At 34.1% G+C, this 12,934-nt stretch overlaps 2 protein-coding genes across 2 annotated transcripts; both read right to left on the bottom strand.

Annotated features, from left to right (window-relative positions):
- Positions 1-435: 435 nt before the first annotated feature.
- Positions 436-5,622, bottom strand: LOC108722448 (hyaluronidase). The gene is made up of 5 exons (XM_018447572.1): positions 5,370-5,622; positions 4,636-4,847; positions 2,550-2,976; positions 825-1,029; positions 436-745 (listed from the first exon to the last, which is right to left on the bottom strand). The coding sequence occupies exons 1-5, from the start codon at positions 5,429-5,431 to the stop codon at positions 587-589; spliced, it is 1,065 nt and encodes a 354-aa protein (XP_018303074.1). The 5' UTR covers positions 5,432-5,622; the 3' UTR covers positions 436-586.
- A 2,431-nt stretch (positions 5,623-8,053) lies between these two features.
- On the bottom strand, positions 8,054-11,437 carry Nmt (N-myristoyl transferase). Its single transcript, XM_018447569.1, has 7 exons — positions 11,361-11,437; positions 10,339-10,571; positions 9,939-10,266; positions 9,705-9,875; positions 9,455-9,635; positions 8,944-9,207; positions 8,054-8,871 (listed from the first exon to the last, which is right to left on the bottom strand). The coding sequence occupies exons 1-7, from the start codon at positions 11,435-11,437 to the stop codon at positions 8,713-8,715; spliced, it is 1,413 nt and encodes a 470-aa protein (XP_018303071.1). The 3' UTR covers positions 8,054-8,712.
- Between the last annotated feature and the right edge of the window lie 1,497 nt (positions 11,438-12,934).

The following is a 12,934-nucleotide window of genomic DNA, read 5'->3' as shown; positions in this document are numbered from 1 at the left end:
CACACGATTGGGTCATTTTCGTGTTCTATGTATTTCTTTTCTTCGAAATACTAGAAGGAGCTGGCTAAATAATAGTCTCTATTCTTCCTTTTTTTAAATATACAATTTTAAATACATTCTAAAGATGTTAACCCTAATCAGTATTCGCGGGTCCAGTGGATCAGGACATTTTCTGTAACTACAAAAATTGTAAAAAATTGTTTATGATAAATGTTTTTCACAAACTTATATAATCATATTCTTCAGATACCGATCTAAAAAAAGGAATCGTTCAGTTAACTTTAATCAAAACATTAATTTAAAGTACACCGGACCTGTGAATATCAGTTAAGGAAATTTTGGAGCAAATTTATTTGACCAATTAGGATCCAAGTATATATAAGAATCACTTAATAATTTTTGTATACTTGTAAAATGATGAAAATTAATCCGGGACACGAACAACCTATCATATCACGTATAATAAAAGATCGAAAAATCATCGTGTGTATTAAGAATTACTAACTAAATAAGCAAAAAAAAAAAAAGATTTGTACTGAAGACAGTGCAATTTCTCTAAAACTTTGCGTTATTTCGCCACTTAGAACTATTTGATTCGCTTTATCGCCGGTCCCAGAATTGTTCTCACGTACTGTAGCAGGTCCTTGCATTTCTGTTCCGTATTTGTATCTTCAGAACTACCCCAAATAATCAAACCATCAGCGCCGAGGTTGGCGATCGTGTTGAATGTGTTCTCCGTGTCTTTCTGTGCACATAAATTCTCGATAAATCTTCTTGACACCAGTGTCTGATGCAAACATTTCAAGGAGCTCAGAAAGACTCACCTCACTTAAGAAGTTATCTCTGTTATCCTGATACTTGAACCAGTAATAGGGAAGAACTTGTTGTTTGCGCGGAATTTTGTCTGCCATACGTAGCGCCTCGGATACTCTACCCTTCACGAAGCCAACCCGATCTTCCCCTCTGATCTCCTGTCTCAAGTACACGGAAGACAAGTGCGCGTCCTCGAGCGTGAAGAGCCAAGACATTCTACGGAAATTGTTGCTCGTGATTACCTCCGACATTGATGCTCGGCTGCTTCTTTATCGTTTCGCGTGATTAGATAACGCGCCGGTAACGAAATTGCAGGTCGCTTTTTAACTCTCTGATGCCCTCGACATTGACCCAATTCGGTATAAACACCGTAACCGTAATCTTAATACGTTTAAGATCCGCAATCATCTTATATTCGGGGTGATGTCATTATCGTAAATCAGCCGCTGAATTAAATACTATATACATACAGTCAGTCCCATAATAGCGTATACATCATATTTTTAAGAAATTTATGCATAAGAATTAAAAAAAAATTTTTTTAAGGTGCAATGGTGCTATTTTATTAACATTTAATAGTCTATTTCATCATTACCTAATATGTTGTCTAGTTGCCATTGTTCTTCATTGTGTTTGATTAGAATGACAACGACTGGTACGTCATATTTTCAACTAGTTTTTTAACGTAACTGATTGTGAGTGATAGCGATCTTATATATATTTGCAAATTTGATAACTACAGTATAACTGCTTCACAGATTATTACAGCGTATCCTGTATAGATCACAACAACGCTTATTTAAGAGTAAATTCCTAAGATAATGTTAAGACGAAAATTCTAATATTCAAAATATCAAGACTATAATAATTTTTAAATTATAAACATTTAAAGTTAACGAATATCATACAGCCTAAAATTTGTTCATTCAAGTATGATACATATTATGTATATAATATAACGCAAAATGCTAAAAGCGAAAGTTAATAGTCGTCTCTTGATAATATTGATGTGATGATTACGTATGATAAGATAACATTATTAATATTTCTAATTATACTAATAATAATTATTATATTATATTATATAATTATTATGATCTCGACACTTTGGTATTAGAATTTTTATCTCTAAATGACTTCGAAAATTTCCTCCTAAACGTTGTTACGGGACACCCTATATATACCCATACAGCATAGACTTTCAAAGGACGTCCTAAAGATGTCCAGAGGATTTTCAGGACTCTCGGATAAAATGTGTCGTGTGATAATATTTTCCTTGAAGCTTTCTCTTCATAAAAGCTCAAATCTTTATATTTGATTTCCTTCAAGTGATATACCGGCCAATCCAAGATTATGATGTCATTTTCGAGTTTCCAGGCGATTCAAGTAGTTGTTAAAATATATAAACAACAATGGGGACTGGATGGCATATTAAGCAATGACAAAATAGGCCATTAAATGTATTTTAAAATAGTACATACTTTTTTTTAAATTTTAATAAATTAAATTTTCTTGCAGATGTGGGGCAGACTGTAAATTCTTTCACCTGACGCAGCGGTGAAGCGATAACACGACCCCGATGTCAAGCTGCGAGGATCGCGAGATCATCTCGAGATTAGCACATTCCGTGTAAAATTTAATGTAATGACGCGCTTACATATGTATATGCTACTAAATTATACGCACGCTATCGGATGTTGAATTATTGATTTTCGTCGGTACATATATGTACTCACTCGTTGTTCTCTGCCATAGTCTGACGATTGCAATGTGCAGTAGGTTGGCCAGGAGTCTGATTAAAGCAATACGGATAACCGTAATAACCCCATTTGGCTTTAGACCGAAGCTTCTTTGCCATATTCAGTGTCTCTTCCATAAATATTCTGGCGTATTTTTCGAAGCGACGCTTCGCTTCTTTTTTAACGGCGTTCTCACTCCAAAGGGGATGTCTCATACGTTCTAGCTTTATAGACTGAGTTTTGTAGGGCTCGAGAGAGGCCCAATTTTGTCGAAAGATCGGCCTCCAGCTCTCAAAGTCTATCACGCCAATACCGCTAAACGACCCGTCTGGAATTTGTTTAATCAAGTGCTTCTGGAACATCTCGAGGTGTTTCTTCAGATCACCCTCTTGAGGAACACCGCCATTTCTTTTTGTTACGGTTCCTTAAAATACAAGGATTAATTAAATTGGTAATCGAAGCAACGTAAAAATTCTAAAAATGTTCAAAAAGTCAAGATCGCAAAATTAATATTAATAAAAGAAATATTTTCATATCTGGCAGATACCAAGGAAGGACGACAAATTACTTGAAAACTAATAAAACTAAAAATACTCGATTGTATTGTAGTATATCTAATAGATATGCAAGAAGGTCAATGAATTAAACAAAATATTTTAAAACATATTTGCTTAGGCTTATAAATAGATATCTAAAAAATTATTTAAACTATTTAAAAATGCCCCCCTTTTTATAGATACCCAGCAGACATCAACTAACAGTAAAATAATTGTTAGTTTTAATTTCCTACTCAATAATATATATAACTGCAATGTAACGTATATAATAGTTACGTAATAGTTAAATTATTGCGTGGAAAATTATAATTGCGGCGGTTATATTGTCACGGCTATTGGAAAATCGAATATATCACGCATATATACGCAGCACATATTTGGTTAGCTTGTACACATATGAGTGTACACACAGAGAGCTTGCCTGTGCACAATGCACACGGCCTTTCGTTCGTGGTAACACAGACAATAGGCATAGACCTTTTAAACTCAGCTTTAGCTTCTTTTGTCTATTGACTATTTACATTCAGACATTTAAATAGAGTAGGATAAAAATTTCGTTATTTTGTAATATATCGATAATCACGAGGAGGTAATCACTTAATGTAATTATGGGACAAAGTTCTCGAAATCATTATAAAATTCATGAAATCTCTATGTATAATCCAGTAATTATATATGCAACCACGAGAAATCATTGCATACCCTGGTGAAAATTTTTCTCAAAATTTTTCATATAATTTTTCAGAATTTCTATATAATTTTATAACTTTCTCATACTTTTTATACGAATTTGAACACCTCAGAAAATCTACATCTTTTCTCAGAATTTTTTATATGTTCATGAAATATCGTAAGATTTCTAAGATTTTTTGTAAGTATAATTTCTGATGAAATGTTATAAAATCTAAAAAATTAAAAAATATTTTTTAAAAATTATGGAGGGGAATAAGAAATTTCAGAATATTTCAGAATTCACTTGTATGAAAAATTCTGAGAGAAGATGTAAACTTTCCGAATATTTTTGAGTATTTCTGAAAAATGTTCCAATTCGTATAAAAATTATGAGAAAAATTTTCACCAGGGTAATATTAAATAAAATCGTATTTTACCAAATGACTTCATATGTAGTGAAAAAAATTACTTGTAATCAGATGAAATCATGTAATCTGTGGGACAATATTTCAGCTAGTGGTTACCCCCTTGGATAATCACATTAATTCGACTTTTAAACAGCTACAATAATAAATTGCTCTCCGAAAAATTAATCGATTATTTAAAATTCTAAGAACGTATAGACATAAATATAATAGCGATTAGCAACAAGAAGGATACATGAAATATTATAATATTTTGTGAGGAGAAGACGCGCTCCAAAATCACTGGAATAATCACTGAGTTATAATAGTTATACCGAGATTTTTTTATCAGGAATCGCTCCCAACATACATCGCCAAATAATTAACAATTATGTTTGCTGGATATTTTTGAATAATTTTAGTTAGTGATAAAATGCACTTTTAACTCACCAGTTTTATCGGTCAATAACGCCGGAAACATTCCGGGATCATAAAGAATTGCGATCTCTTCACCGCGAAACTGATCCATCGTATTTTGATGAATTCCAAAATCCTTGAGATCATTGAATATCACGTTGTACTGATTACACATAAAGCTGGGCACGTTCCAATAAACGTCAAACTGCCGCGGGTTGCTCGTCTGGAGGGTCGTTATGCCCCAGCTGGACAGAAACACGAGGTGACTCGTAAGCGTGGACAATGACACTCATTAGATAAGATATATTTTCGGTCTACCGGATCCTTTTGGAAGTTTTGTGTTTATAATAGGATCTCTAAAATTGGATTAGCAACCCTCGTACTAATAACTATGTAGCAATATATTTAGTCTAAGAAGACGTGACAGAGCATTTAAAAATATATTTGTAATACAAGTCAATTTAAAAAAATACAAGTACATTTTAGTTTTATCAATTTTCAAGCAATTTGTCATCCTTTAATATCTGCCAGATATGAATTTTTTTTACAAATTTTTAAGTATCTCACGATTCTAACAGATATCAAAGAAGGACGACAAATTACTTAAAAACTGATAAAACTAAAGTACATTCAATTATATACATATATAATAAATGCGCGAGAAGGTCGACAAATTATTTACAAATTAAAACTATTTAAAAATTGAACTATTTTTAAACGAATTTTCAAAAGGTTAAAAAATATGTGATGTCCTTTGAGCGAGATACCCGAGAAAAGTGGCGGCTGCGACAGACGCGAAGACAAGAATCAGAGAATATCGAAGTAGCATCGTGATAGTCCGATCCAAGTTTGGAGCAAAATATAAACTTCGACAAAGCCTCTCGTTGGTTAATTACAAACTGACGTTCAAACGTCTCGGAAGTTTTGCGGTATCAAGGTGCCACTAATAATTGGTGAGGTGGTGCCAAACAATTGGGACTTGCGCGAGAAGAGGGTTTCTTTCACAATGATCCAGACGTTTACGTTGTTAGTACACTAAGCATGCGACTGAATTTCGCTCGATTTCAGACCAGTATTTATTTCACATCGTGTCTCTCGTGTCTTCCCCACCTACTCCTACTCGTTCACGCCTCGTAGTGTTATCTGGCTCCGGGTATTGTTCGATGATTCGACGTTTCCGCTTTTTACGTATCCCTCCCCTCGTTTTTTTCTCTTTTCTTGCTTATTATTATGCCGCAGTACAAAGGGCACGTATGCGCCCGCGAGTAACTATATTGCGCTCGATGAGTATCTATCGACATTACCATTAACACGACATGAGATCGATACGAGCGTGTCTGGTCAGGAACTTTCTGGATGATGTAACACGATGCATTCTCTCGTGAAAGAAACATTGTCTTTCTCTTTATTTCCATGATGAAAAACTTTCCGTCACTTTAAAGCGATCAGAGTTAACAAGTAGTTAACAAGATCATGATCAGACGACTACCTCATATAAAAGGAATTTCTTCGAGGTTCTTGCAGTCGCAAGAAATATTTTATTGTAAGAGTATTGATAATGAAAAAAGTGTAACTTCAATAAATGATGTGAGCTAAGAGATATGTTTTTACAATTATTTACTGATATATTTCATGGTATTATTTACTGGTATATTTCATGGTATAAATATTTGACATACTATAAAATATCATATCTTTGTTATTTTCGGAAACAATTCATATATTGTAGAAATTTCAATGGAAAATGTGACTTTGATAAAACGGGTTTATTTTTTTATTTTATACCGTAAATTCTTTTTTTACATTTGCAGCATTAAAAAACCACAAATAAAAATATAATGCACATAAACATTGCAAGATTCGATTAATAAATTATTCAATTCATAAATATTTGTATATAAAAATGTTACACCACATTCAAATGTTATAGTGTTATTTAGTGTATAAATATTATTTTTTCAGAATAAGAAAAATCAATGAAGGTATGATAACTTTGTTAGACTATATATATATATATATATAATTATTGGCTTCCTTGTAAGGAAACCACGTCACGTTCGCAAGTATTACAGCAAGCCCCTATTTATTGTATCCCTGACTCAGTTTTTCTGACCGTCGTTTAGCCCCGTTACATTAACTAAGGGCCGATGTACGTTCACATCAGTTAGTTTCACTAAGAATTTGAATATGTTTAGATGCAAATTTCGCGCTGCTAGAAAAAAAGCGGCAAGTAGTGGTTATGCTCGGCCCATATCTACCGATCGTCAGCGATATCGTCCGATCGACTGTTTGTATGTATAATATGTTCGTTCAAGGTAGAACGCCATCCGCGTCCTCCTGTCTGCTCAACATCATTGATCGATCGTTCGTACATACGACGGGTCTGCAAACTTATCGAAGGACCGTCGTTACTCGGACGTCGCCTCCCTATCTAAAAGCGAAATGTAAATTTTAACCGGTTAATCGCTACGGGCATATCATCAGGTTTTCTCTGTTATCTTCAAAAAGACCTTGCTCGTCGGCCATGCGCTAGGCTGTAATGCGATGGTTTACTCACGATAATGATAAAAAGATATATTGCGCGATCTTTGTGCCTTGAGGGCATAACATATGGAGGAATTCGATTTTTTATCAAGTATTTTCTATTGCCATAAAAATAAAAAATTTATAGGCATTCATGTAACGTAATTATTCCGCGTGAATTCATGTAAACTTTACTGCGAAATAAAACTTGGTGCTTTCGGAATTGTATCGTGCAATTTTCTAAAAAAGCATTCATGTGTATATGAACATAAATAAGGAAGAATGAAGAAACATTTTCAGTCAAAGCAAGATTTTAGTATTTAGTAATATTAATATGTAAATATACAAATATAATTATTGTTCTATAAACTGTGTTAATTCGACTTGTCGAACTTAAAACACAATCATAAATTAAAATATGTATTAAGCTTTTTAACTTACTTTTTTTACTCTGAAATAAAAAAAAAACCTGTTTTTTATCTCTAGCGTTTTTCATTATAGATTTGAATCAATCGGAAATCGATTAACCCAGAAGTGCTACTATAAATTTGTCCAATCAGAAACTTAAAGTAGAGCATGTGACATCATTAATTAACCTCGGATCGATTCAAACTCACTGCAGTCGAAAACGAATTGTAGATATATAAATTTTCCTTTTTATCAGAGCTATTAAATTCTCAAAATGGAGTTAAAAGAAAAAAAATAAAAGAATATACTTGACATTGCAATCAAAGGTTTCTCTTTTTGATATTACACAAGACTGATTTCTTTACATGTGTTTCGTATATCTAATCAAAGCTAGAAACGAATCTTGGATTATATAATCGTAAGTTCTATAGCCGTTGTATAGGTTATTAGTAATTAATAATGTAAGAAACGCTATTCAGAATACAAATAGTTTATTTATTTATGTGAATATGGACGGGTATGAAGTTAATGAGGACAAAATACAAATTAAAAATAGCAAGAAAAAGTAAAAATCAATTATTTTCAATAAATGTCATTTTATTTTTAACTTGTCTGTCACTCATACTTCGGCATACGTCTAATTAGCCGAGGTGTAAAGGAAAAACGGATAAAGAGTTATCTGGCGTCTAAAGGCTTACATGATTGAAAATCGAAAATTCTCGAATGATGCGGGATGGCTTCCCGCATAATTGCTATTAATTGCATAATGCTTATCTACATTTGCTCGAGTTACGCAGATACGTATATACACGTGCGCTGTACAATGCACAATTTTCATTATAGTCCCGATCGTATATAATTCAATCTAGAGTCTTCAAAAGGCGCCAATGACGAAACCAAGAGCGATTTTCGAGGAATTGAGTTATTTATTCGAGTGACGATTCTACAAGAAACCTCAAATTCCCTTTGACCGCCGCAATTACGTTTATATACTCCTATTGGTAAGAAAGATTAAGGTTGTTCTTATCCCTGTTTAACAACGCTGTCTTTATTGCATTGCTATATATCCCCTGTTCGCTCATACTTAATCGCTATTTTTTAATCTCTTGTGCGAGATCACACATGCAAAAGATGTCCTCTCTCTTTCTCTAAACAGCGATTTTTTTTTTAACTAAAAGTCTACTGGAGCACAAGACCGATCTTGCCAGGTGTCATGCTGGGGCAACGCCAATTGTATAGATAGTATTGAAGATTGCCATCACCAATCCCGAATTTGAGGGGTTCTAAAAACTCCTTGTTGTCCATGAGATCCAGTGCATTAAACACATCAAAACCCAACTGCAAACAAAGAACTCGTGTTACGTTTGATTCTTATTTGAAAAGTGCGGTAGATGTAGGAAATAAACTTACGTCACGCGCTGATATTAAGGCATCCATCATTAGTTCAAGCCATGGTGTTATGGTAGACACATTGTAGAAACTATATGCGGCCTTAAGGGTTTTGTGCGTCTGATGATGCATAATGGAACTCGGCAATGTATAATAGCTCACCATATCGGTAATTTTCCCTTCCTTCTCCACAACGAAGCTGTTAATAATGCCAGCTTGCGGCAGAAACCAATGTTCGAACTCTTCGACTGAGAATACTGGAGCGAGATCGAACTTTTCCAGATACTGTAATACAAATATAAATATTAAAGATGAAGAATTATATATGGAAATTAAACCGACAAGAACAAATCTTGGTTTAATAGTACTCAAATATGCAAATACGTTTCAAGTTCCAATTAACCGAATCAGCGCGCAGTAATATATTTAAAAATTTGCATATAAGTTCCAAAAATAGAATTTTCTCTTTTTGATATTAAAAATGGAGATTATAACGATCGAATATGCCGAAAAGTTCAGGCTTTATACTTACTTCTGTCAATATCTTATGCGCTTGTGGTATATCTGTATAAACCAACTTTCTGAAACCCGGTACTTTTGTATTCTCTGGCAGTTTATATAGCTTTAAAGTCCTTTGCATTGTCATGTTGCGAGTAAGATGAGAGAACTTGATGTCGATTAATTTCTTTGGATTTAACGATCGATGCCAGTACCTAAATACATACATGTCAATTAATTAACAGTTAGTCAAGCAAAGTTCTCGTATACTTCTCTATACTAACCTGCATGTAGCGATAGGTTTTGGTAAAACAACTCCGGCAGTGTACACGGCCTGAAAGATGCCCTTCAGATTTACTCTCCTCGTAATTTCGCGTATCAACACAGGTGCTACTCTCTTCGATCTTAACTTTTTGTGCACACACAGAAAATTGATTTCCACCATTTTCTGAGAACTGGAAATATTTTTAAAGCATTATGTTGCGAAGTAGGCAATTATGCAAGTGTATAATACCTACTGATTATAGACGCGTAAAGTGGCTGGAATAGCGGAAATAAAACCGACTAGACGTCCGCTCTTGCTCACTCGCACACCGCAATGCCATTCTTTGCACCAGCCAGGAGGCTGCAACGCCCATTTCAAAAAGTTGGGAGGATAATCAAATCTGAACATAGCGTCGTCATCTTCGACATAATTTTCTGAGAGTAACGTATACAGTTCCGATAAGACCAGAGGATCATCTAAGTTCAAAGTATCCCACTGAAAATCAGCAGGTAGCGAATATGGCTCTGCTCTAACAGATGTTTTATCGGGCTCAATTGGCTCATTGCGTACAATTTTTTCATCTGGAACCAATAACATAAATTTAGAAAAAATAATATAAAATAGATAAATCTTTATGTAATTTAATAGCTCACCCATTTTTGGTACAGGCTGTGTACTCCAAAATTGATAAGACTTTTGCATTGCTTCCTCCTGAGTTTTGGCAGGTTTTTGTTGTATATTGAATACTTCCATTGCCATCTGAATATCTTTTATAGAGATATTGCACGCGCTAGGCATTTCTTTTTCCTCCTTGTTATTGTTGTGGTTTTCACTAGCTGCATGCGCCGCCTCTTTCTTTTTTTTCCGAGCTTCTCTCTTCTTGGAGCTATGGTAAAGTAACAAGTTTATTAACGCAATGCAAGTAACTTACAATGAGATAAACAGCTAAAGGATATGTTTAATAACTTTCGACATTCAATTATATTTATAATATTCAATTATGAGAGATATGTAACAGAAATTTAAAAATGTATATATATATATATAATAAATAACAAAAAATACATAAAAACATAGGAAATATATATTTAATACACACATAAATAAACGAAATTAAATTTTGTAGTCTGTACTCGTATCTTACTTTTATGAATAAATGCGCACATTTATTTCGGAGATTCTATAGTATATGTAACGCAAACTATATGCTAAATGCGCATATCTATCGATAAAAATGAAATATAAATATCGACTATAATTTCAGTTTCGTTTATTTGTACATACGTGTACAAAAGTAATAATTAAAAAACATAGAGCTGCAACTCCTTGGTGTATCGATTAGATATGCATCGTCGATGAAACAAATTACATCGCAATGACACGATTACAAGTCACTGACAGGAGAGAGTGACGTAGACCGAAGGAATCGCTCCGAAAAGTATCCAAATCATAATCGACTCGAGAAGGCTCACGTTCCACGCCGAATCGCGATCGAAAAGTTGCTGTTAAAAAAAACTGAGGAGAGAATTATGCGGCGCGAACCGTCCACCGGGTATTCGTTAAACGAATATAGGTTAAGACGGGGCGGTGAAGTGCGGAACAACCCTCGTTGTAATCGTGCCGCAAACAAATCCGCGATCCTTCGATGGATGACGACGTTCGTCCGCGGCCGTACCTCTTATTTCGCGCGTCTTTCTCGTGGGCTTCATCCTTCTTGATTTCTCGCTCCGCGGCCTGACTCTTCTCCTCCATTTTAATATAGATTTTTGTCGCGCGTACAGTGACGCTGCTGGAAAATGTATAGATGGAGCCGACGGAGGAACCAATTCCGCGCACGCGCGATGACGCATGCATTAGCAGACGCATCACGCATAGAGTTAAAAAATTCCCGGTAAAAATAAAATCGGAGAAGGTAACGAAAAATATTACCGTATCATATCAATAGTACGAGAATTTTTGAGAAAATTCAGCATGAACGTTTATTTGTTATTTATTTGCTTAAAACAACATGTAAATTTAATGTACTGCGATTAAAAAAGCATGAAAGTTAGCCCGGATCTACAATAAGTTTTTAAGCCTTAAGCCATAAGAAATAAACGAATTATTGTTGATTATTCTCTCCGCATTCGACTGTAATTGATCAATTTCTTATAGCTTAAAATACCTATTGTAGGCTTATAAATTAGAATTATGTAATTTTATTTATTTTCAAAGAATTTAAAGGAGGTGCGCAATTTGATATGTATCATTTGGACACGAGCCACTCACCGCGGCCGATGCCTAGAGGCTTTCCTCTGTACAAGAGCTGTGAGTGGTTCGTGTCCAATCGAGTGCATCCAATCAAATTCGCTATTTCTAAAATCTTTTTTCTCTGTCTCTTTTCTACCTCTAAGATCGAAATGCTGCCAACGTAAGAAAAATATGCAGAATTAAGGACTTTAATAGCGTAATATTGCAGAATTTATTATAAAGGGGAATTGGCATTGCTTTTCATTTGATGACACAAATCGACACAAGCGTCATTCTATCCTTCTTGGACATTCAGAGAGTGACAAAGATAAAACGATACTTGTGTCGACTTGTGTTGACTTGTGTCAACTGTGTCTCTTAAAAGGAAAGCAGCCTGGATATATCAACCATAAAACTTTATTCCTAGGATGGGAAGTGAAAAGTGAAAATTTTTACCATTGAAGTTAATGGAGAAATTTTTCATCCTAGGGACAAAAGTTTCATGGTTGATACCCTAGCGCAGTAATATTCCCACCGAATCTCACCAAGATTGAGTACTAGTACTATCAAATTTACGATTATTAATTCTAACATTCAATATATGTGCATTAAAACAATTTGAAAACGTAAAATTATTTTTATTTTATACAAATTATAAATTCTCATAAAATCTCGGAAAAATAATGGCTCAGAAAAATACCGGTAATTTACCAAAATCTTCTCATCCTTCCTGACGTAATACACTACCTTTGGAACTCTAATCGCGTACGACGTACGCGTACGTTCTTATTTCAGACGTCATCTGTTCCCTCGTATATATGAAGTTATTATTTATAATATTCGAAATTTAGAAAGTTTAAAAAGAATTATTTAATTAAGATATTTTGCATTCAAGAAGCACGTAAGGATTTATCGCGCTCTCTGTCTCATTCTTCTTCTTACAAGAAAAATTGGTCAAGTTATGAATATCACCTGTAAGTAAAAATTTTTTTTAGAACTTTTTGTATAATTTTTCAGAAT

The sequence above is a fragment of the Mycetomoellerius zeteki genome, unplaced genomic scaffold, assembly GCF_001594055.1.
Source record: "Mycetomoellerius zeteki isolate Tzet28-1 unplaced genomic scaffold, Tzet1.0 scaffold204, whole genome shotgun sequence".
NCBI lineage: Eukaryota > Metazoa > Arthropoda > Insecta > Hymenoptera > Formicidae > Mycetomoellerius > Mycetomoellerius zeteki.
Note: the sequence above shows the minus strand (reverse complement) of the source record. Positions and strands in the feature narration are given on the sequence as shown.